The following is a 25,001-nucleotide window of genomic DNA, read 5'->3' as shown; positions in this document are numbered from 1 at the left end:
AGGATACTTTTGCTCTCAAATAGAACCTTCCAAACATGGTATCGAATTTAAACTCAATCGAGGCTGATCCAGGGGAAAGTTTTCCTCCAAGGGCCCTTAATTTCCATTTGAACTCTCTCTATCTTCAGGCTGTTTGTTTTCCCAACTCGGACTCAGATTAAATTATGATTTTCTCTTGGATTTGTTTCCAGTACATTAGATGGAGGATATGCTACTGGTGTTTCAAAACTATCTCATGAGTCAGAAATAATTGAATCATTCCCACCTTCAACTCCTTCCATGTCTGAAGGTAAAATATGATCAACGTGAACAAACCTAATCTATCCTTGATCAAACATCTTGAACAAATAACTTCACCACTCTTCCTAATAACCACTTTACCCATTTATGGTGATGGTCCTTCATGCTCACCTTCTGATTTAATTTCACACTTCTCTCTTTTACTCTACCTCGATCATGATTTTCTTTCTGTCTTAACTGTATCTCTTCTACATACTGTGCCAAATTTGGTTTCAACAATGAGAATCTGGTTTGTGGCTGTCGTTTGAAAAACAACATTGCTGGTGTTCTACCAATAGTTGTATGAGGAATATTACGGAATGTAATTAGAAAATTAGCCAATTTGTGAGCGAATGACAACTGTCATTTCTTTGGATTTGGATCCAACATTTGTTTGATGAGGGCACGTTTTACAATTTATAGAGTGTGCTCTGCTGTACCATTTGAAGCAGGGTGTAATAGTGTTTCACATCATTTTTGCTTGTGAACTGTGCAAATTTTTCTGAATGAAATTGTGGTCCATTTCTTCTGGGAGGCCAAATGATGAAAATAAACTTTGCAAAATGTCTAATGTTTTATTTGTTGGAATTTTCCACATTGGAAACATCTCGAGCCACTACAAATGGCTATCAATCACAATGAACAATTATTGTCCTTCAAGCTCAGCAAGATCAATATGTAGCCTTTGCCACACCTTGGGAGGCCATTTCCATTGCTGTAATGGTACTGATGGTGGTTGCTTGCTTAACGATTGACGTGTCATACACTGACTCACAATGTACTCTATATCTTTATCAAGACCTGGCCACCATAAGTAACTATGTGCAAAACTCTTGGTCAAGCACATTCCCAAGTGCTGGTCATGGAGGTCTGTTAATAATTTGGACCTTAATTTATTTGGTATAACCACTCTTGCACCCCACATCATACAATCTTTATCGACTGATAATTCATTCCTATGAAAGAAGAATGGATGAATATCTTTGTCTTTTACTGGTTTGACTGTCCATTTGCAATATGCTCATACACATTTGACATCACTGGGTCATATTTGGTTGCTCTACCAATCTCCTCAGCTATGACTGGCAGTTCATCATTGTATGAAAAATAAAACACTTCTTCCCTATTGGGTGTACCTTGTGATGGGGAAGTCAATCTAGACATAGCATCAGCATTACTGTGATCAGCTGATCGTCTGTATTCAATATCATATGTATATGCTGACAAAATCAAAGCCCATCTTTGCATTGGGTTGTAGCTAATGTTGGAACTGGGGACTTTGGATGGAGGATTGCTATCAGGGTCTTATAGTCCGTAACAATGGTAAAGTTACCACCATACAAGTATTTGTGGAATTTCTTGACCGCAAAAATTAATGCCAAAACTTCCCTTTCGATTTGCGCATAATTACTCTCACTGGCACTGAGAGTGCGTGATGCAAAAGCAATTGGTCTCTCCTCCCCACTATGTGATACATGAGAGATCACTGTCCCAACTCCATATGGAAAGATTTCCTGAGATATATCACAGTGAACTAACTTGCTGCTCGCTACCAAGTTGCTTTTACACTCCTTGAATGCTGTATCGCATTCTTCTGACCACTTCCAATGGACCTGTTTTTTCAATAGTTCAGTCAGTGGATGTAATACTGTAGACAAATATGGCAGGAACTTCCCATAATAGTTCAAAAGACCCAAAAATGATGGAAGTTCAGTGACATTCTTGGGAGTGGGTGCATTTCTGATTGCATCCAGCTTTGCCATGGTTAGATGTAAACTCTGTACCCTAAGTACTCCACTGAGTTTTTAAATAACTCACACTTATGAGCAGACACTCGTACTCTGTGCTTCTCTAGCCGTTTGAGGATGTCATTCAATATGTTATGAATTTGACTATTTTGTGCTGTTATCAGAATGTCATCTAAAAAACATTATACCCCTTCAATACCTTGCAAAATCTGGTTCATCACCCCTTGGAATATGGCAGGGGCGGAAGATACTCCAAACGGTAGCCTATTAAATTGATATAGGCCTAGATGAGTATTTATAGTCAAGCATGACTTGGACTCCTCATCTAGTTCAAGCCGTAAGTAGGCATTCATAAGATCCAACTTTGAGAAGATCTGACCACCTTTCAGTGTTGAGAACAAATCTTCTACATTTAACAATGTATTGGGGATATTACCCTCTAGAACCTTATTTACGGTTACTTTATAATCACGACACAATCTTATCTTACTATCGGACTTAGGTACAACAACAATGGGTGTAGCCCAATTACATCGATCTATCTTAGAAATAATGTTTTCTGTCTCGAGCCTTTTGATTTCTTGCTCAATTTTCTCCTTGAGTGCATATGGTATGGAACGTGGCTTGTAGTAAACCGATCTAGCATCCTTCTGTACCCTGACACTCACTTTGAAACCTTGGATCGGACTGCCCGTTTTGCAGAACACCTTTGGATAATTCTTGATGACCTCATCCGTTGATGCAAATCTCGTTTCAACACGAAAAATCTCACTCCACTCCAGCTTCAGTGATCCCAACCAATTTCTTCCAAAAAATCAGGCTTGTCTCGTGCCACTGCTATTAGAGGCAAGCTCTGAACTTGATCCTTGTATTTCACTGATACGGTGATACTACCTACCACAGAAATGTTCTCTCCGGAGTAGCCTCGCAGCTCGATCTTGGATTTCTCCAGTTGGAAATGACACAATTTGTCGAGGTATAGTGACTCCGGTACTACACTCACGGATGCATCCGTGTCGATTTCCATGGGTATCTTGAATCCCGCAACATCTATGTGGATTATGATACTTTTCTAATCGCTGTCCGTTAATCTCGTGCTCCTGATGACGTTTAACTCGAACATCTCCTCGTCCTGTTTTTGTTTTTCCATGCTATGTAGTGTCTGGGGATTTCTACTCATAGCTTTCAAAGCTGGACAAATAGTTTTGAAAAGTGGTTTACCATTTTTTCAGCATGGCTTCACAAGATGCCCAGTTTTCCTGCAGAAGAAACACTCTGCCTTCTCATTTGGACAACTTTGAGCAATGTGATGTCCCAGGCACCGATAGCAGGATGTCAATGCTCTGTTACAATTTCCAGTTTCTGAGACTTTGGGCCCCCACCGCCTTTTACTTTGAACCTGCAGGCGATTCACCTTGGTTGTCTGGCGACTGAAAATAGTCGAAATTCTCATGAATATTGGTCAGCCATGATCATCGACCTAGCTGTCTGACAAGCTATATCAAAGGTCAAGTCAGACATTGTCAATAACTTTCTTCTGATCACCAACAAAACGGTCCCACAATCTCGGTTCTGAAAGTTTCTGAAATTACAGTGAATAGATAGCTTTTTTAATGCTACAATGTATTCACTGATATTTTCATCAGCCTTTTGACTTCATATACCGAAATGATAGCTTTCTGCAATTTCCAAGGATATGGGGTTGTAGTGCTGTTCCAACTTAGTTAAAATCTCCTTAAGCATTGTGTCCTTTGGCCCAGCAGGCACAAGCAAATTTATCAGCGTTTCATACAACTCAGGCCCAACTTCAGTTAAGAAAATAGTTATTTTCTGTTCCATCACCACCCCATTCTGATCTGCATTCTCTGGGACTTTGATTATGCTATTTGCAGCAAAATACATTTCTAGCTAATCCACATATGCTTTGAACCATTCTCGGTCACGTTTATATTCCCTGAAATGCCCCATCACTCCCATAGGTGCAGCCATTTTAACTCTGGCAGTTCAACAGTGTGCTCATAATTTACCTCGAATTTGTAGCTGTAATCAAAATAGAAAAACTCTCACAGTCTCTTTGTCGGCTGGCTGAATCATTCAGCTTTGTTTTATCCGATTATCCCATTCGTTGTCACCATTTGTGAGAGATTCACAAATCACACAGCACACAAGCTTTTAAGATGGAGCAGCTTTCCAGAACTCTCTGTGGAAGCTGCCTCTTGACAGGTGACCTGACTGTTTATTAAACACTCTGGTGCAATAACACAATACGTCCACAGTGTGGAGCTACAGACATTACACCAATGAAGCTGTGACAGCAAGCTGATGCCACCTGTTGCTTTCCCTCCTCACCCAATTGTAGTGCCCAGAGTTCCATGTGCTGAGATATTGCTTGTCTGCCTACAAAGCTTAACACAAAGCCGATAGCAGCAGTGGTGAGTCCAGTTACTGAACTACCTAGATAACTGAACAGGATCTGTAGCAACTACTGAATACAAACTGCTCTTCACAGGGCTGATACACTAAATAGGAAGCTAATCCAGAACTTTTTCTTCACTGCACTGAAATGGTGCAACAATAATTTACTGGCCAAACACCTCTATGTTTAACAAATGTCACATCTTGTTGGATTGAATTGTCATTTATGCAAGGGCAGATAGTTGGAACAGTTAATTTTATACAGCTTCTAAGTCCCAAGCTCTGGAGATCCCTCCCTAAACATCACTGTACCTCCTTAATACATAACTCTGACCAGGCTTTTGGTCACTGGGCCAATATCCCATGGGGCTGTCAGTTGTCCGAACACACCCTTGAACATTTTAGATCTTGTAACAGGTGCCAGAATATCCTAGTCAATACATCAACATTACACGAGAGGAAAACACATTTCATAGGACTGAATCCCATATAAATGTTGCACAGCTCAGTGTAATTCTTGATTGATGTAAACCAAGTTATGTTAAATGAAAAATAAGCAACCACTCAAAATTACAAGGTGACAAAACCCAGTCCAATGTTGAACAGTTTATTTAGAGTGACGGGCCTCAGCTCTTTGTACAAAATCACAAGCCATCATTCCCTACAAGACAGGGGTCTGATTATATAAATACAAGTACGAAACACAATAAGCTTGATCCCATCAGTCAGTTTAGTAACTCTCCCCCATGGTGTGTTTGTCAAACAGCTACTCTCCCATGCCATTCTTCGAGGCTCCCAGTCTCTTCAGGTTGGTGATGTGATCTCCAAGCTTCTTGATCATCTTCACTTGTTCATCCAAGCAGTGGGTCTCCAGGAAGTCACAAAACTGAAAGAGGGAAACGACTTATGGCCAGTGCCAGATATCAAACAACATCCGAACTTATCCCTCAAAAGTTGTGATTTTAATCCTCTTGGACTGGAGCATAGTCAAGTGGGGTAATTAAGATTGATGTAAATTTGCTCCAATGATGCTCCAACTCCTGTGCAATGGGTGCTTAGATCCTGGAAACTCATTTATGTCCACAGTAGGCCAACCTCCCGGTCCTCTCCCCAAATAACTGAAGAACCCAGGAGAGATACCCCAACACAACGCTATTGGGCAGAGATCTTTGGAATAGGCTCGAGGACAGCAATGTTCCAACTTACCCAAAAACCCACATGAGGAACTTACATGAGGGTCAGTGCTCCCAGTGGAGAGTTTGTGCAGATCCAACAGACTCTGGTTCACATTCTTCTCCATCTGCAGAGCTCTCTGCATCACCTCCAGACCATTGCTCCACTCATCCTGCTCTGGTTTCTGAAGAGGCAGTTTACTTACAATCAATTAATCAAAATATGAGAAAGTAGAAGGAAAACAGGTGAAAAAGCAACGAGACACCCAGAATATAGAATTACTGCATTCCACCACCAGAACCATGGAATAAAATTGGAACCAATTGCTTCAGAAAGTATTTAAAACAATTGGTCCATGGGGGTCCTGAAAGAAGGCAAATCGTTTATTGAATCAAACCTTGATGTCAGACATGATGATCCGTCCTCCATGCTGATTCTGGAATTCCATCAGTTTCTCAGCGTGCTCACGTTCCTCATGTGACTGCTTCTTGAAGAACTCAGCAAAGTGACGCAGGGCAACATCATCCCGGTCAAAGTAGAAGGTCTGCAAAGAGAATTTTAAACAGCTTCTTCAGACATTGATCTTCATATACAATGCAAGATTATTTTTCCACTTAGTTAGCTAATTGTGAATCTTTCAAAAATAATTACCATTTGTTAACTAGCTAAAGTGCAATTCACTTCACTAATCGGAGTTGGATAGCCACTCCTTCCTGTTACAGGATTAGGGATGTCCAGTAAAATTCAATTCTACTCCTGGACAAGTAATAGTTCCTGTCATGCACAGAAGACATTAAACAGAGGCCCTGTCTGTCCTCCGGTGGATGTGAAAGATCTCAAGGAAGCGAGATTTACACTCGGCCTACATTCTCTAGAATTTCGAAAAATCAGAGGTGATCTCATTGAAACAAACTACAAAATTCTTACAGTGCTGGACAGGGTAGATGCAGGGAGGATGTTTCCCCTGGCTGGGGAGTCAAGAACCAGGGGTCACAATCTCAATTTAAGGAGTCGGCCATTCAGGACTGAGGGGAGGAGAAATTTCTTCCCTCAGATGGTGGTGAATCTTTGGAATTTATTATCCCAGAAGAGTATATTCAAGACAGATCAATAGATTATTCGATATTAAGGGAACAAAGGGATATGGAGACAGTGCACGAGGTGGAGATGAGGTAGAAGATAAGCAGTGATCTTATTGAATGATGGAGCAGGCTCGAGGGGCCAATGGCCTAATCCTTTGCTCTAGGTAATACTTCAGAGAGCAGAGGAGAACGCTGCAGTGTCCTGGCTAATATTTATCACTCAACCAACACCATTAAAACAGATGATCCGAACATTATTTAATTGCTGTTTGTGGGAGCTTACTGTGCTCTAATTGGGTGCTGTGTTTCCTATATAACAGGTAACTACACTTAACTACTTCATTGACTGCATAGCACATTGGGACATTCCAAGGTAGTGAAAGGCATGATAGAAAAGATTATTCTTCCATTCTAATCCAAGTTTGGGCATGGAGTGCGAAAAATCCTCCACTCCAGTCGTTCACACAGCAATAGTGTAATTGTGATCTCAGCAGTGAGCAGGGCTCCAACACCAGGATTCTCAGTACTTCACCTCCAATTAATGAGAACACTAGTGAGGACCTGCCCACATTTCACTCACTACAGTCCCCCCACTGAAACTGAACGCTGTCTCAAGTCAACAGGCCCCTGACCAGGTTTGTGCTCTTCTGTCAGAAACTCAGGCAGCAGCTGAGCTGGTTACAGATATAAACCTCAATAGAGGGCATTTGCTACAGGGAGCAGTCCATTAACTCAACAAGATCCCCCTGTATTACACACCTGAAGCCCTCACTGCTCAAAGACTCTTCTCCCCCAGGCAAGGAATTCCAGAGAAATACAGCTTAAAGCCAGTACATCGAACTGGAGAATTTCCAACTTTTCAGAATGCAGCAACAAGGAATACAAGGCTCATCATGGAGAGGTAAACATAGGAGGAACATAGAAACTTGGAAACATAGAAAATAGGAGCAGGAGTAGGTTATTCAACCCTTCGCGCCTGCACCACCATGCAATAAGATCATGGCTGATCATTCACCTCAGTACCCCTTTCCTGCTTTCTCTCCATACCCCTTGATCCCTTTAGCTGCAAGGGCCATATCTAACTCCCTCTTGAATATATCCAATGAACTGGCCTCAACAACTCTCTGCGGTAGGGAATTCCACAGGTTAACAACTCTCTGAGTGAAGAAGTTTCTCCTCATCGCAGTCATAAATGGCTTACCCTTATCCTTAGACTATGTACCCTGGTTCTGGACTTCACCAACATCGGGAACATTCTTCCTGCATCTAACCTGTCCAGTCCCGTCAGAATTTTATATGTTTCTATGAGATCCCCTCTTATCCTTCTAAACTCCAGTGAATACAGGCCCAGTCGATCCAGTCTCTCCTCATATCTCAGTCCTGCCATCCCGGGAATCAGTCTGGTGAACCTTTGCTGCACTCCCTCAATAGCAAGAACGTCCTTCCTCAGATTAGGAGACCAAAGCTGAACACAATATTCCAGGTGAGGCCTCACTAAGGTCCTGTACAACTGCTGTAAGACCTCCCTGCTCCGATACTCAAATCCCCCAGCTATGAAGGCCAACATACCATTTGCCTTCTTCACCGCCTGCTGTACCTGCATGCCAACTTTCAATAACTGATGAACCATGATACCTAGGTCTCGTTGCACCTCCCCTTTTCCTAATCTGCCGCTATTCAGATAATATTCTGCCCTCGTGTTTTTGCCACCAAAATGGATAACCTCACATTTATCCACATTATACTGCATCTGCCATTCGTTGCCCACTCACCTAACCTGTCCAAATCACCCTGCAGCCTTTTAGCGTCCTCCTCACAGCTCACACCGCCCCCCCCCCAGCTTAGTGTCATCTGCAAACTTGGAGATATTACACTCAATTCCTTCATCTAAATCATTGATGTATATTGTAAATAGCTGGGGTCCCAGCACTGAGCCCTGCGGCGCCCCACTAGTCACTGCCTGCCATTCTGAAAAGGACCCATTTATTCCGACTCTCTGCTTCCTGTCTGCCAACCAGTTCTCTATCCACGTCAGTATCATGTGCTTTAATTTTGCACACCAATCTCTTGTGTGAGACCTTGTCAAATATGTGGACAACCCCTCACATTCTGGCTAGGGTGATGACCAGCTTGTTACCCTGATGGCTCATTGCTAAAAGCAGCTTGTAACTTAACTACACAGACTAAGGCCCCAATTTGATCGCCAGCCTGTGCAGAGTTAACTGATCTGTTGCTAGACGTGATACAGCGGGCCTGGTGAAAAATCAGGAAGAAAGAATGAACTTGCATTTCTATAGCGCCTTTCACAAAATCAGGACATCCCAAAGTGCTTTATAGCCAATTTACAGTATGTTTATTTTGAAGTGTAGTCACTGCTGTAATGTAGGAAATGCCTCGTCACCGAGAGTATACAGAAATCAAGCGCAGGCAGCGGAAGGAGCGGGCGGCAAACCTGTCCCACCCACCCTTTCCCTCAATGACTATCTGTCCCAACTGTGACAGAGACTATGGTTCTCGTATTGGACTGTACAGTCACCTAAGAACTCATGTTAAGAGTGGAAGCAAGTCTTCCTCAATTCCGAGGGACTGCCGATGATGATGATGTAGGAAATGCAGCAGCCAAAATGTGCATAGCAGGATCCCAAACAGCAATGTGATAATGGGCAGATAATGTTTTAGTGATGTTGGTTGAGGGATAGTTATTGGCCAGAACACCTGGGAGAACTCCCTGCTCTTCTTTGAATAATAACATGGGATCTTCCAAATCCACCTAAGCCCCATTTAATGTCTCATCCAAAAGATGGCACCTCTGACAGTGCAGCATTCTTTCAGTACTGCACTGGAGTGTCAGCTTGGATTTTGTGCTCAAGTCTCTGGAGTAGGGCCTGAACCCACAACCTTCTGACTCTGAAACGAGAATGTTATCACTGAGCCAAGGCAGCTGAGTTTCCAATTCCTGTTCAGTATAGTAATGTGAGCTGAAAGGTTTGTGGATCACAGGCAAGAACAGAACTAGGCTTGGCTGGAATACCATCAACAAACGAAGAGTCTGGGAACACTCGCTGTCTAGATTCACATCAACTATGGCCATTGGAGTGAGGTAATCAGAGGGCTGCCAGTACCATTAAGAGTCAGCACCTTCAGGAGAGAAGGGAGAACAAGAATTCCTCAATGCTCCACTGAATTTGCTTTTAAGCATGTCAAGATGGTGGAGATTCTTCATGTTGCTCAATGTAAGGGAAACCAAACTATAAGTTTCATTACCTACACTGATGTGTGATGTGACAGTAAATATAATGGAAGCTCTTACACTGAGGAGGTGAGGTTGCACGTGACACCTTTATGGACCATTACGGCAGGTGGAGCCGTTTCTAGGATCTAGATACCTAGCATCTTATGTAACAGCTGGCTCCATTTCAGGAATGAAATAAAATAGAGTTAAGAGTAGTGGAAGATCATATTGTGATGTAGTCCCTAATAATAGCAGAAAATATGATGCATCCAGAATTGGCATTATATTGTATAAAATGATTGTATTTATGCTGCAGAATGCTTGTGTTCTAGAATTTTCTTTTTGAAGGAAAGACAATATGAAATAGGAGTTTCCTGACTAGCTTATCCTTTCAGTGTTAGAAACAGGTTAGGTGAGAGTTGCTAAGATGGATATTTTCCTTCTGGAATAAACCAATGCATATTGAAAAATCTACTGGAAGAAGATGTTTGGGCAAACCCTTGCTTTATTTTGGAGGGAGACCAGCCAAAGAGCCACAGACTTTTTTTTACACAATGGCATCACGTGCAAACAGAACAGTGATGCATTTTCAGGCAACTTGCATCATTGCATCTTGTTCAAAAATGAACAAGAACCAAGGATTACTAAACACTTTCTTCATGGTGACAGCACTGCTTTAAAAGGGCTACCAATGTGAATAAAATATAAATGCACAGCCCTTCACAGGGTGCCTCATGATCTAATTCTATCGCACATTGCAAATAAATGTCATGTGGTCTATTTAACGAATGGCCGCTGCGTTCCACTCCATTGGCCACCCCAACCCAAATTCAGCTCGGGTTTTTTCTGCCTGTCCCCACTTCCGCCCCGCTGTTGCTGACTGCTGCAAGCACGCCAGCAAAGCGCGCACTGCCGCTATTCCGCCCCATTTCAATCCGTCCCAAATTTGCAAAAAAATTTCCATGAGCCTTTGAACGGTGTCCCTGACAGCTTTTTCTGTCGGCCCACCTTGTCTGCTCTCTCTCTGCCCTGGCAGTGCAGTGGCCATTGATCTGCTTGTTGACAACAGCCTCACAGTCCTTCTGGTAGTTCTGACACACTTGGGAAGCCATCTTCGTCATGTATATTACACTATTACTGCTCACTATCAGCTGCACAGTTCTAGTATTGACCCTTTCTCACACAAGCTTCTGGATTTATACTACTGGGACAGCCGGCATTCAAAGAAGGAATTACATCACCAATGATGATTGGCTCTCAGGGATTGTCAATCAGGAATCTTCCTCGAATCCAGGCACCAATTAACAAAGGAAACATAGAAAAATAGGAGCAGTATTAGGCCATTCGGCCCTTCAAGTCTGCACCACCATTCATTATGATCATGGCTAACCCTCTATCTCAACACCATATTCTCACTTTTTTGGGAAGGGGGCTGAGGCCCAGAGCCAATCACAGCTTTGGAAAATGTGCCATTCGGCCCAATCAGTGCATGCCGCCGTTTATGTTCCACTCGAGCCTCCAGTCTTTCCTCCTCTAAATCTATCAGCATAACCCTCTATTTCCTTCTCCCTCATATGCTTGTCTATCCTCCCATTAAATGCTTCCATACTATTCACTTAAACCACGCCCTGTGGTAGCGAGTTCAATATTCTCACCACTCTCTGCATACAGACGTTTCTCCTGAATTCCCTATTGGATTTCTTGATGTCTATCTTATATTGATGGCCTTTAGCTTTGCTCTTCCCCATAAGTGGAAACATTCTCTCTGTATCCACTCTATCAAAACTTTCATAATTATAAGGACTTCTATTAGGTCACCCCCCAGCCTTCTCTTTTCAAGAGTAAAGAGACCCAGCCTGTTCATCCTTTCCTGATAGGTATACCCTCACATTTCTGGTATCATCCTTGTAAATCTTTTTTACACCCTCTTCAGTTGTTCTGTAACTGTGCCTCATCATAGATTTATACAGCACAGAAGGAGGCGATTCAGCCCAACGTGCCTGTGCAGGGTCTTTGAAAGAGGGATCTAATTAGTCCTGCTCCTCAGCTCCTTCTCCATAGCCCTGCAATGTTTTTCTTTCCTCCTATATATCCAATTCCCTTTTAAAAGTTAATGTTGAATCTGCTTCCACCGCCCTTTCAGGCAGTGTGTTCCAGATCACAACAACTCGCTGCGTAAAAAAAATTCTCATCTCTCCTCTCTGGCCCTTTGCCTTTCATGTTGGTGTTTCTCTGAGGTCCGAAGCTGTGACATCTGGTTTCAGTGCAGAGGTGGTTCAGTCCTGGATTAGCTGATGAGACACGTTCGCTTGGATTAAAACTCTGCTTTCGATGGGTCAGAGGAGGTTGCAGTGATTCAGATTCAGAGTCACCAATCATATCACAGGTCCTTATAATTATAAAAGATTTGATAGAGTGGATACTGAAAGAATTTTGAACCACCTGAACTGAAAATGTATCTGGGTATTTACAGCTGTATTGGTCGAAGGATCCAAGATGCAGTCACAAAGGGTTTTGAGCAAACTGATGGACATCACGTGGCCACCCCGGTGGGGACCAGAGATTCAATTCAGGCCTGTGGTTACTGGGTCTGAGGGAACCTTTGATTCTTTCCACAGGATCTCTTTGAATTCAGTGTCACTCCCTGTGGGGAATCGGGATGGCGATAGGCACAGAAAGCCTAAGGTTGTGAGAAGCTTCCTTTGTCATTGATGAATTTTCATACAATAGCAAAGATCGACTAATGTGACAGGAAACATTGAGAGATGCAAAGACATTAATGAGGAATGAGTGAAGACGCAATTTCATTTCACTCATTGCAGTTCTCAACTAATTAATTTATAAGCATGGGATAAACACAGTAACAGAGTTAACATTTGCATCCATTCCTGCAGGGAAAGAGACACATGGAGATTTTCGGTTCAGGTGGTTCAAAATTCTTTCCGTATCCACTCTATCAAACCTTTCATAATTATAAGGACCTGTGGTGTGATTGGTGGCTCTGGATCTGAATCACTGCCACCCTCTCTGACACATCTAAAGCAGAGTTTTAATCCAAGGGAACACCTCTCATGTGAGCCACTTCTGCACTGAAACCAGACGTCACAGCTTTGGATCTCAGAAACACCAAAATGAAAGGCAAATAGCTGATTGCTACTTGGTATAAAATGCACAAATCGATAAGTTTATGAAGGAGCTGTATTGGATTTATTAATTTATAAAACCGAGAATGTTGAAGGGTATGGGGGCAGGAGAAATATCTATTGTTCTTGCTTGGTGTTTTCAGTTAACTGCGTTATGCATTTAATCCTTCTGGAAGGTTTATATTTTATTTGTGTACAGTTCCACATAGTTACCTCACCCTTTAATGCCTTGCACAAGTTCTTATTCATGTGGCAGCTGAGGTAGACAAGTTATTCTATCCAGAGAGAGACAAAACAGAGAAAATTTTAAGAACCATGTCCAATCCTCTGCCCAAAAGGAATCCACACTTTCTGCCCACAGAGGCTAAGGGCCAGTAAGTAATTATGGCATTTCAGGTGTATTTCCCAATCACCATTAATACCATGGGTTCAGGGAGCTCCCCCACTGCACTCAGACATTGTGTTGTAACTAGAGATGAAGAGAATTTAGATAGCTGCATTTACAGAGTAAAATGTTAAGACATTTTAAAGGAGTGTCACTAAACAAAATGTGTGTGTGTCAGATGAGACAGGAAAGTTTTAAGGAATGTCTTCGAGAAGGGGCAGGAAGAGAATTTTAGCAGTGTGAACTCACCAGAGCTTGGGCCAAAAGTAACTGCTTCCACTGGTGATAATTAGTCATTCTGTGCTACTTTACCCACAAAACTGACCAGAAAGGTCGACAGCAGCAACATGGAGCTTGGTTCCGTGAGCGACCTGCAGTGTATCCCACAGGAACTACTCAGTGGGATTGGTAGAAGCTTACTTTAAATACCTAAACTCTTCTCCCCAGGGCAGATACCATTCTTGAAATTGGATTGTTCTTGGGAATGAAATGGTGTCACTCAATTCATTGGCAAACTCTGTTTGCATTTTAACAAAGTTAGAGCAGCTGAGAGTTTGTTGTATTGAGGGATTAAAGAGAGTTGCCATTGATGCAAAGAGCAGAAAGAATATTTATCATCACCAATGAAAGCAGTTACTTTGGCACAAGCTCTGGGGAATTCACACCCTGAAAATTCTCTTCCCACCCCCTTCTCTAAGACACTCTTTAAAACTTTCCGGTCTCATCTGACACGCTCAAATTTTGTTTAGTGACACGCCTGCAAAAATGTCTTAATATAGGAAAATGTTACACAGCCCAATGTAATTCTTGTCTGATGGAAACCAAATGATGTCAATCTGAAGACAAGCAAGGAGACAAACCCCAGTCCAATATTGGACAGTTTATTTACAGTTAATTACATTTCACATCAAGAGCCCAGGTCTCAGGCTGCACAAAGACACCAGCCGATATTCTCTATAGGACAGAGTTTCACACACAATTATATGAACACAAACTTCAGTCACTTTCTCCCAGTGTGTGCTTGTCAAACAAGTACTCTCCCAGGCCATTCTCAGGGGCTCCCAGTCTCTTCAGGTTGGTGATGTGATCTCCAAGCTTCTTGATCATCTTCACTTGTTCATCCAAGTAGTGGGTCTCCAGGAAGTCACACAACTGAAAGAGGAAACAAGTTATGACCAGTAGCAGATATCAAGGAACATTCCCTCGAGTTGGGATTTTAATCCTCTTGGACTGGAAGATAGTCAAGTAGGACAATTGAGATTGATGCAAATTTGCTCTAATGATCTAGTAACTCATGTACAATGTGAGCTTCGATCCTGGAGACACTGGGACACATTGAGAATTAAACGTCCAGTCGGCCAACTTACCAGTCCTCTCCCCCACCCCCTGAAGAACCCAAAGAGACCCCCAAAAATAGAGCTACTGGGCATGGAGCTATTTTGAAACAGCTCAAGGACAGCAATGTTGCACCACCTCCAACTTACCCAAAAACCCACATGAGGAACTTACATGAGGGTCAGTGCTCCCAGTGGAGAGTTGATGCAGATCCAGCAGACTCTGGTTGACATTCTTCTCCATCTGCAGAGCTCTCAGCATAGCCTCCAGACCATTGCTCCACTCATCCTGCTCTGGTTTCTGAAGAGGAAAGTCATAGGCAGTTCACGTGTATTTTGTTTGTTCCATTGTGCAAGACAGTACAAGGAAAATAGGGGTGAAAAAGCAATCAGACGTCAATGTTAACATAAACAATCACCCAGAAATTGTACTTGCTCCTTTAAAGAGAAAAAACACACACCGACCCGAAGCTGCTGCCCCCACTCTACTTTCCCATGCACAGGCCTCCTCTTGCTGCACATTGTACCATGTGCACATCAGGATGTGCGCAGGCCTGGAGCTGGAGTCACATGGCTCTGGGCAGCCAATCAGGGAAAATATATTCTCATTCATAATAATATGAAACTGCTATTACTATGAATGAAAAAGCACTCCAAACAAAAATAATAATAGAATATACACTACATAAGATTCATTTAAATTAAAGTTATTAATGTCTTAATAAAAAAGGAATCTTTTTTTAATACTACAACTTTTTAAAATTATGCCTTAAAATAAACTTACTGTTGTGGGGAGGATTTTTATCAAATAGGTTTTCATAACTTTTTTTGTAATGTTGGTTTGTGTGTTTAAAAAAAAAAACTTGCGCCTGTTAAAGTAGGCTATGCGCCTGCTTTTTCAGGCGCAAGATTTTTGCGTACATTTGTATGCGTAAATAAATATCAAAAATTTGCATGTACAAATGTCCTTGCTCCAGATATGTGCAAGCCAGAAACTTGACAGATCAGAAAAGCTGGTTTTCATCTCATGCGCAACGCACGCTGAAAACCGGCTTTTCCGATGCCGTCCCGGGTCCGTAGAAACTTCGTACGAGCCCGGGGAAGCCAGAATTTCAGGCTCATTGTGTCACAGGAATATAGAATTACTGCATTCCACTACCACAACCATGGAACCAATTGCTTCAGGAGGTATTTGAAACAATCAGTCTAAGGCTATCCAGACAGCAGGCCACTCATTTATTGAACCAAACCTTGATATCAGACAAGATGATGCGGCCTCCACGCCGATTCTGGAATTTCATCAGTTTCTCAGCATGCTCACGTTCCTCATGTGACTGCTCCTTGAAGAACTCAGCAAAGTGACGCAGGGCAACATCATCCCGGTCAAAGTAGAAGGACTGCAGAGAGAAATTAAAACAGCCGATTTAGACCTCGATATTCATATACAAAAGAAAGTTAGTTATTTCCCCCCCCCCCACCCAGAGTTAGTGAATTCTTAATCCTTCAAAAATAGATACCATTTGTAAACTAGCAAAATGTCATTCAATTCATCAATGGGAGTGGAGCCTCACCTCCCTATAACAGGATGAAATGTTCAACCAGCAAGAAAAAACTATAAACTAAAGTTCAGGATTATATTTCATATCCAGTCAAACCAAGTACTAGTCCTGGATAAGCAATACCTCCTCTAATTTCTGGTCATTCACACAAGACTGTGTCCATCATCAGGTGGATGTGAAAAATCAAGGAGGAGAGATTGAGCAGACTAGGCCTCTATTCCCTCGAGTTTAGGAGAGACGATCGCATTAGAAACATACAAAATTCTTACTGGGCTTGAAAGATTAGATGCAGGGAGGATGGTTCCCCTTGCTAGAGAGTCTAGAACCAGGGGTCACAGTCTCAGAATAAGGGGTCAGCCATTTAGGATGGAGATGAGGAGGAATTTCTTCATTCAGGGTGGTAAATCTTTGGAACTCTCTACCCCAAGAGCTATGGAGGCTCAGTCATTGAGTAGATTCAAGACAGAAAGCAATAGATTTTTTTGATACAAGGGAATCAAGGGATATGGGGACAGTGCAGGAGGTGCAGTTGAGGTACAAGATCAGCAATGATCTTATTGAATGACAGAACAGGCTTGAGGGGCCGATGGCTTACTCCTAAGAAAGAGATACCACTGCAGGGAGCTCTCTGCAGTGTCCTGGCTAATATTTATCCCTCAACCAACATCACTAAAACAGGTGATCTGATCATTATCTCATTGCAGTTTGTGGGAGCTTACTGTGCATTAATTGGCTGCTGCGTTTCCCACATAACAGGTGACTACACATCAACTACTTCATTAGCTACAATGCACTTTGGGACATTCCAAGGTAGTGAATGGCACTATAGAAATGATTATTCTTTCATTCTACTCCAAGATTCAGGTAGTGAGAACAATCCTCCACTCCAGTAGTTTACACACCAATAGTGTAATAGAAACATAGAAAATAGGTGCAGGAGTAGGCCATTTGGCCCTTCAAGCCTGCACCAGCATTCAATAAGATCATGACTAATCATTCACCTCAGTACTCCTTTCCTGCTTGCTCTCCATAACCCTTGATCCATTTAGCAATAAAGGCTATATCTAACTCACTCTTGAATATATCCAATGAACTGGCAACAACTCTCTGCAGAAGGGAATGCCACAGGTTAACAACCCTCTGAGCAAAGAAGTTTCTCCTCATCTCAGTCCTAAATGGTTTACCTTTTAGCCTTAGACTATGTTCCCTGGTTCTGGACTTCCCCAACATCAGGAACATCCTTCCTGCATCTAACCTGTCCCATCCCATCAATATTTTATATGTTTCTATGAGATCCCCTCTCATCCTACTAAACTCCAGTGAATACAGGCCCAGTCGATCCAGTCTCTCCTCATGCCAGTCCTGCCATCCCAGGAATCAGTCTGGTGAACCTTTGTTGCACTCCCTCAACAGCAAGAACATCTTTCCTCAGATTAAAAGACCAAAACAGAGCACAATATTCCAGGTGAGGCCTCACCAAGGCCCTGTACAACTGCAGTAAAACCTTCTTGCTCCTATACTCAAATCCCCTTGCTATGAAGGCAAACATACCATTTGTCTTCACCACCTGCTGTACCTGCATGCCAACTTTCAATGACTGGTGTACCAGGTCACCCAGATCTCATTGCATCTCTCCTTTTCCTAATCTGCCACCATTCAGATAATAGTCTGCCTTCATGTTTTTGCCACCAAAGTGAATAACCTCACATTTATCCACATTATACTGCAGCTGCCCTGCATTTGTCCACTCATGTAACCTGTCCAAATCAGCCTGCAGCCTCTTAACACCTCCTCACAGCTCAGACCACCATCCAGCTTAGCATCATGTGCAAACTTAGATATTAAACTCAAATCCCTCATCCAAATCATGAATGTATATTGTAAATAAATAGAGATCTCAACACAGTGAGCAAGGCTCCAACACTAGGATTCTCAGTACTTCATCTCCAATTAATGAGACTACTAGTAAGGAGCTACCCGCATTTCACTCACTACAGTCCCCCCACTGAAACTGAACATTGTTTCATTTCAACTGGCCCCTGACCAGGTTTGTGCTCTTCTGTTACACACTCAGGCAGCAGCTGAGCTAATTTCAGATATTAAACCTCAAAGAGGACAGCTGCTACAGGGAGGAGTCCATTAACTCAACAAGATCCCCTTGTATTACACACCTGAAGTCCTCACTGCCCAAAGACTCTGCACCCCAGGGAAGGAAGTCCAGAGAAATACAGCTTAAAGCCAGTTCATGGAATTAGAGAATTTCCAACTTTTCAGAATGCAACAACAAGGAATACACAACTCACCATGGAGAGGTAAACATAGGAGGAACAGAGCTCCATGTTGATCTGTTTGTTGACAGCAGCCTCACAGTCCTTGTGGTAGTTCTGACACACTTGGGAGGCCATCTTCACTATCTATATTACACTATTACTTCTCACTATCTCCTGCAGAGTTCTCGAATTCACACTATTGTGTGCAAGTTCCTGTATTTATACTATTGGAACAGCTGCATTCAAACAGGGTATGACATCACCAATGATGATTGGCTCTCAGGGATTGTCAATCAGGAACCTTCCCTGAATCCAGGCACCAATTAACAAAGGAGAGGGGGTTTGGGGGCGGGGCTGGGGGACATCCAGAGCCAATTAGAGCTTTGGGAAACACAACATTTTGGGAGATCAGTCTCGGTTATGTCACTGACTTTGGGTTCCTTGAACGTCTTCAAATCTGAAAGTGTCTCATTTTTTAACACTCTCAATTGATTGAAATGAAAATTTTCTACTTTCGCCGAAGGGGTTTTTCATAATCTGGCGAAGTTTGTTACTTGAAAGTTTCTGTGACACTGAGGCAATATTCAAAGCTATCACGTCGTCTTGGTGAATTTACAAACCAACCATTGGCCAGTGGAATGAGAATTCCATCCTGTGGATGGTGTGAACTGCCCCCAATTCGAATATAGAGAATGGGCATGTGTCTGAGGATTAGCTACATGGGGGCATCAACGATCTGTCATTTTTATTCTCATGGAATGATGCCTGGTAAAATTCAATATAGTGAGTGAGAATGAGAGGGAGTGAACATTACTGAACACATTGTCACCCACATCTCCATTTGATAGAGGGATTCAAAATCATGAGGTGTCTGGACAGAGTCGATAGACAGGAACTGTTCCCATTGGCAGAAGGGTCAAGAACCAGAGGACACAGATTTAAAGTGACTGGCGAAAGAACCAAAGGCGACATGTTTACACAGCGAGTGGTTGGGATCTGGAATGCAATGCCCGAGAGGGTGGTGGAGGTCGACTCAATCGTGGCTTTCAAAAGGGAATTGGATAAGTACCTGAAGGAAAAATTAATAGCAGGGTTGCGGGGAAAGGGCGGGGGAGTGGGACTAGCTGAAGTGCTCTTGCAGAGAGCCGGCACGGGTTCGATGGGCCGAATGGCCTCCCTCTGTGCTGTAACCATTCTGTGATTCTATGATTTGCTTCGGCGTGTTTTGGGGCAGGCTTGATGGACCAGCTGGTCTTTTCCTATCCCTCAATTTGATGTGTTAGACGTGTCCTTTTACAGTCAGCTTTCAGTGAGGCAAAAGAATATTTAAATCTGATTGAAATGATGAGGCTCAGAAGTGCTCTAACTGTCTGGCTCATCATAGATTCTATCAGCACAGAAAGAGGACATTCAACCCATCGTGCCTGTGCAGGCACTTTGAAAGAGCGATCCAATTAGTCCCACTCCTCAGCACCTTCCCCATAGCCCTGCAACTTTTGTCCTTTTCAAGTATTTCTGCAATTCCCTCTTCAAAGTTACTGTTGAATCTGATTCCACCGCCCTTTCAGGCAGCGCGTTCCGGATCACAATGACTCGCTGCGTTAAAATAATCGTCCTCGTCTCTCCCCTCTGGTCATTGACCTTTCATGTTGGTGTTTCTCAGAGATCCAAAGTCGAAATATCTGGTTTCAGTGCAGAAGTATTCAGTCCTGGATTAGCTGATGAAAGGTGTTCCCTTGGATTAAAACTCTGCTTTAGATGGGGCAGAGGAGGCAGCAGTGATTCAGATCTGGAGCCACCAATCACACCACAGACACTGCCCTTTCGGGGGAGATGCCACCAATGAGCACAGTTGACCCACTTGAATCGAACATGTGCCTGCGTATTTACACCTGTATTGGTCGAAAGATCCAAGATGCCGTGAATGTCCTGCAGTCACAAAGGACTTCGAGCAAACTGATGGACATCACATGGTCACACTCAATGGCCACCCCAGTGGGCACTAGATACTGCCGTTCGATATATGGTGAAAGGTAACTTCTTTGAGATGAACATACATGGAATGACATGACAGCAATTTCAGTGCACTCATTGCAGTTCTGTACTAATTTTCTAAAATTAACTTGTGTAAAAATGGAGCTGAGGGTGGATTTCCCAATCACCCAATTGTACTTCCCTTGGACCCAATACCATCGCTCACTCAATGAGCTCAGACATTGAGGCCCCAAGTTTCGGCCCGCGCCGAAAACGGCGCACCTCGGAGCTGGACGCCTGTTCTTCGCGCCTAAAAGTGCACTTAAAAAAAACTCCGAGATTCTCTGGCTCCTCGGAGCTCTAACTGTGCTTGGCGCGGCATGCACTTCTCAGCGGGGGGCGGAGCCAAACACTCGCGCCGATTCTGGAAGTAGTGCGGAGCGGGTTCAATTTAAATGAGCCTTCGTGGTGCCGGCAACCCTGTGTATGCGCGTTGGAGCGTGCGCGCACGCGCAGTATCAAACAAACATTGGCACTCGGCCATTTTTAAAAGGACTGGAGAAAAAGTGAAGATTTATTTCTTGGTCCCCTTCAAAGGCTTGTAATTTAATTTTTGTGATATTTCTGTGTGTGAGGGAATGCTTTTAGCAGCACTGTTGAATAAATCACCTGCTGAAATCAGTGAGTTCAGCTTTTCACTGTTAAACTTGCAGAACCGGTGCTGCATTGGTGCATGCAAATTAAGGACTGTGTGTTTGGAGAAATAAAAGTGCCAATTCAACTTTGCAAATTTAAATATAAAACTGTCGATGTGGCTGCCTCTCCCTGTCCAAATGGCCTCAGTCCTCCTCACAGCTCGCAGGCTGCTGCTATATCTTCAGCTGCCGTTGAGCCACTGACGCCACCCCTAAAGCGTGGACGAATGGCCTCAAGCACAAGAAAGAGCTGCGTGTGTCAGGTGTTGATTCTTTGGCTGCCGGCCAGCCACTGACGCCACCCCTAAAGCGTGGACGAATGGCCTCAAGAACCTTAATGAGCTGCGAGTGTCCTGTGTTGATTCTTCGGCTGCTGGCCAGCCACTGACGCAGCTGCTATCTCATGGCCGAATGGCCTCACATCGGTCCGCTGATTCTTCGGCTGCTGGCCAGCCACTGACGCCGCTGATATTTCATGGCCGAATGGCCTCGAGTCCGTCTGGTGTTGCTTTTTCGCGGCCAGCCACGAAGAGAATGAAGGCCTGCCTCAAGCACCGCAGCTCAGCTCGAAGGCTGCTTGCTGCCGCTGCCGTCGAGACACTGGCGCCACACCCCTGCCTGTCTTCAACATGAAAGGCCTGCCTGAAGCACTTTCACACAGGTAGGAACTATGGTTTATTTAATCTTTTCTTTGCTTATAAATTTTTATTCAGGTTGGATTTATTTGTAAAATATTTTTATAAGTATAACTAAGGATTGATCGTAGAATTTGATGACTTCCCTTCCCCACCTCGTTCCCTACGCCTGATTTGTAACCTACGCCTGATTTTCTAAAGTGTAGACAAGGTTTTTTCAAGCGTACAAAAATCTTCACTTACTCCATTCTAAGTTAGTTTGGAGTAAGTTTTCACTGCCGTAACTTTGAAAACAGGCGTTAGTGGCCGGACACGCCCCTTTTGAAAAAGAAATTCTGTTCCAAAGTGAAACTGTTCTAGCTGACTAGAACTGGAGCAAACTAAATGCCGAGAATTCCGATTTCTAAGATACTCCGTTCTACACCAGTTGGTCCTAAAAATCAGGAGCAACTGAGGCCGAAACTTGGGGCCTGAGTGTGGAGTCCAGCATTCTGTGCTACTTTACCCACCAAGCTGAACAAAAAGTCTATTGCAGCAAGAATGAGTTTCGTTGAGTGAGCGACCTGCAGTGTATCTTGCAGGAGTAACTCAGAGCAGCATTGATAGCTTACTTTAAATAAAAACTGGGAGTGTTCATTTGGAATGAAATGGTTAACCACAAATAGACTGGAAAATTCTCCATGCCTTGAACATTACAGCAGCTGACATGTTGTTGCATTGATGGTTAAATTGTTGCCATTGATGCAAAGGGCAAAGATAATATTCATCACTAGTGGGAGCAGTTACTTGTATAGAAACATAGAAACAGATAAAATAGGTGCAGGAGTAGGCAGTTCGTCCCTTCAAGCCTGCACCGCCATTCAATAAGATCATGGCTGATCATTCCTTCAGTACCCCTTTCCTGCTTTCTCTCCATACCCCTTGATCCCTTTAACTGTAAGGGCCATATCTAACTCCCTCTTGAATATAGAAACATAGATATAGAAAATAGGTGCAGGAGTAGGCCATTCGGCCCTTCGAGCCAGCACCACCATTCAATGAGTTCATGGCTCAACATGCAACTTCAGTACCCCATTCCTGCTTTCTCGCCATACCCCTTGATCCCCCGAGTAGTAGGACTACATCAAACTCCTTTTTGAATATATTTAGTGAATTGGCCTCAACGACTTTCTGTGGTCGAGAATTCCACAGGTTCACCACTCTCTGGGTGAAGAAGTTTCTCCTCATCTCGGTCCTAAATGGCTTACCCCTTATCCTTAGACTGTGACCCCTGGTTCTGGACTTCCCCAACATTGGGAACATTCTTCCTGCATTTACCCTGTCTAAACCCGTCAGAATTTTAAACGTTTCTATGAGGTCCCCTCTCATTCTTCTGAACTCCAGTGAATACAAGCCCAGTTGATCCAGTCTTTCTTGATATGTCAGTCCCGCCATCCCGGGAATCAGTCTGGTGAACCTTCGCTGCACTCCCTCAATAGCAAGAATGTCCTTCCTCAAGTTAGGAGACCAAAACTGTACACAATACTCCAGGTGTGGCCTCACCAAGGCCATGTATAACCATAGTAACACCTCCCTGCCCCTGTACTCAAATCCCCTCGCCAAAAAGGCCAACATGCCATTTGCTTTCTTAACCGCCTGCCGTACCTGCATGCCAACCTTCAATGACTGATGTAGCATGACACCCATGTCTCGTCGCACCTCCCCTTTTCCTAATCTGTCACCATTCAGATAATAGTCTGTCTCTCTGTTTTTACCACCAAAGTGGACAACCTCACATTTATCCACATTATACTTTATCTGCCATGCATTTGCCCACTCACCTAACCTATCCAAGTCACTCTGCATTCTCATGGCATCTTCCTCGCAGCTCACACTGCCACCCAACTTAGTGTCATTCGCAAATTTGGAGATACTACATTTAATCCCCTCGTCTAAATCATTAATGTACAATGTAAACAGCTGGGGCCCCAGCACAGAACCTTGCGGTACCCCACTTGTCACTGCCTGCCATTCTGAAAAGTACCCATTTACTCCTACATTTTGCTTCCTGTCTGCCAACCAGTTCTCAGTCCACATCAGCACACTACTCCCAATCCCATGTTCTTTAACTTTGCACATTAATCTCTTGTGTGGGACCTTGTCGAAAGCCTTCTGAAAGTCCAAATACACCACATCAACTGATTCTCCCTTGTCCACTCTACTGGAAACATCCTCAAAAAATTCCAGAAGATTTGTCAAGCATGATTTCCCTTTCACAAATCCATGCTGACTTGGAACTATCATGTCACCTCTTTCCAAATACGCTGCTATGACATCCTCAATAATTGATTCCATCATTTTACCCACTACCGATGTCAGGCTGACCGGTCTATAATTCCCTGTTTTCTCTCTCCCTCCTTTTTTAAAAAGTGGGGTTACATTGGCTACCCTCCACTCCATCGGAACTGATCCAGAGTCTATGGAATGTTGGAAAATGACTGTCAATGCATCCGCAATTTCCAAGGCCACCTCCTTAAGTACTCTGGGATGCAGTCCATCAGGTCCTCGGGATTTATCGGCCTTCAATCCCATTAATTTCCCCAACACAATTTCCCGACTAATAAGGATTTCCCTCAGTTCCTCCTTCTTACTCGACCCTCTGACCTCTTTTATATCCGGGAGGTTGTTTGTGTCCTCCTTAGTGAATACCAAACCAAAGTACTTGTTCAATTGGTCTGCCATTTCTTTGTTCCCCATTATGACTTCCCCTGATTCTGACTGCAGGGGACCTACGTTTGTCTTTGCTAACCTTTTTCTCTTCACATATCTATAGAAGCTTTTGAAGTCCATCTTAATGTTCCCTGCAAGCTTCCTCTCGTATTCTATTTTCCCTGCCCTAATCAAACCCTTTGTTCTCCTCTGCTGAGTTCTAAATTTCTCCCAGTCCCCAGGTTCGCTGCTATTTCTGGCCAATTTGTATGCCACTTCCTTGGCTTTAATATTATGCCTGATTTCCCTTGATAGCCATGGTTGAGCCACCTTCCCTTTTTTATTTTTACACCAGACAGGAATGTACAATTGTTGTAGTTCATCCATGC

At 43.3% G+C, this 25,001-nt stretch overlaps 2 protein-coding genes across 2 annotated transcripts; both read right to left on the bottom strand.

Annotated features, from left to right (window-relative positions):
- Positions 1–5,208: 5,208 nt before the first annotated feature.
- LOC139262563 (ferritin heavy chain, oocyte isoform-like) lies at positions 5,209–13,754 on the bottom strand. Its single transcript, XM_070877726.1, has 4 exons — positions 13,707–13,754; positions 6,013–6,159; positions 5,674–5,799; positions 5,209–5,328 (listed from the first exon to the last, which is right to left on the bottom strand). The coding sequence occupies exons 1-4, from the start codon at positions 13,752–13,754 to the stop codon at positions 5,209–5,211; spliced, it is 441 nt and encodes a 146-aa protein (XP_070733827.1).
- A 699-nt stretch (positions 13,755–14,453) lies between these two features.
- Positions 14,454–18,755, bottom strand: LOC139262562 (ferritin heavy chain, oocyte isoform-like). The gene is made up of 4 exons (XM_070877725.1): positions 18,654–18,755; positions 16,042–16,188; positions 14,967–15,092; positions 14,454–14,609 (listed from the first exon to the last, which is right to left on the bottom strand). The coding sequence occupies exons 1-4, from the start codon at positions 18,753–18,755 to the stop codon at positions 14,454–14,456; spliced, it is 531 nt and encodes a 176-aa protein (XP_070733826.1).
- Between the last annotated feature and the right edge of the window lie 6,246 nt (positions 18,756–25,001).

Source organism: Pristiophorus japonicus, chromosome 4 (assembly GCF_044704955.1).
Source record: "Pristiophorus japonicus isolate sPriJap1 chromosome 4, sPriJap1.hap1, whole genome shotgun sequence".
In the NCBI taxonomy this organism is placed as follows: Eukaryota; Metazoa; Chordata; class Chondrichthyes; family Pristiophoridae; genus Pristiophorus; species Pristiophorus japonicus.
Note: the sequence above shows the minus strand (reverse complement) of the source record. Positions and strands in the feature narration are given on the sequence as shown.

Excerpts from the sequence above, each read along its gene's own strand:
- LOC139262563 (XM_070877726.1), bottom strand. The coding sequence starts at position 13,754 with ATGACTAATTATCACCAGTGGAAGCAGTTACTTTTGGCCCAAGCTCTG. Across the intron at positions 6,160-13,706 it reads TACTTTTGGCCCAAGCTCTG|ACCTTCTACTTTGACCGGGA; the intron begins GTGAGTTCACAC and ends TTCTCTTTGCAG. Across the intron at positions 5,800-6,012 it reads TCATCATGTCTGACATCAAG|AAACCAGAGCAGGATGAGTG; the intron begins GTTTGATTCAAT and ends CTGCCTCTTCAG.
- LOC139262562 (XM_070877725.1), bottom strand. The coding sequence starts at position 18,755 with ATGGCCTCCCAAGTGTGTCAGAACTACCACAAGGACTGTGAGGCTGCT. Across the intron at positions 15,093-16,041 it reads TCATCTTGTCTGATATCAAG|AAACCAGAGCAGGATGAGTG; the intron begins GTTTGGTTCAAT and ends TTTCCTCTTCAG. Across the intron at positions 14,610-14,966 it reads CTGGGAGCACTGACCCTCAT|TTGTGTGACTTCCTGGAGAC; the intron begins GTAAGTTCCTCA and ends TTCCTCTTTCAG.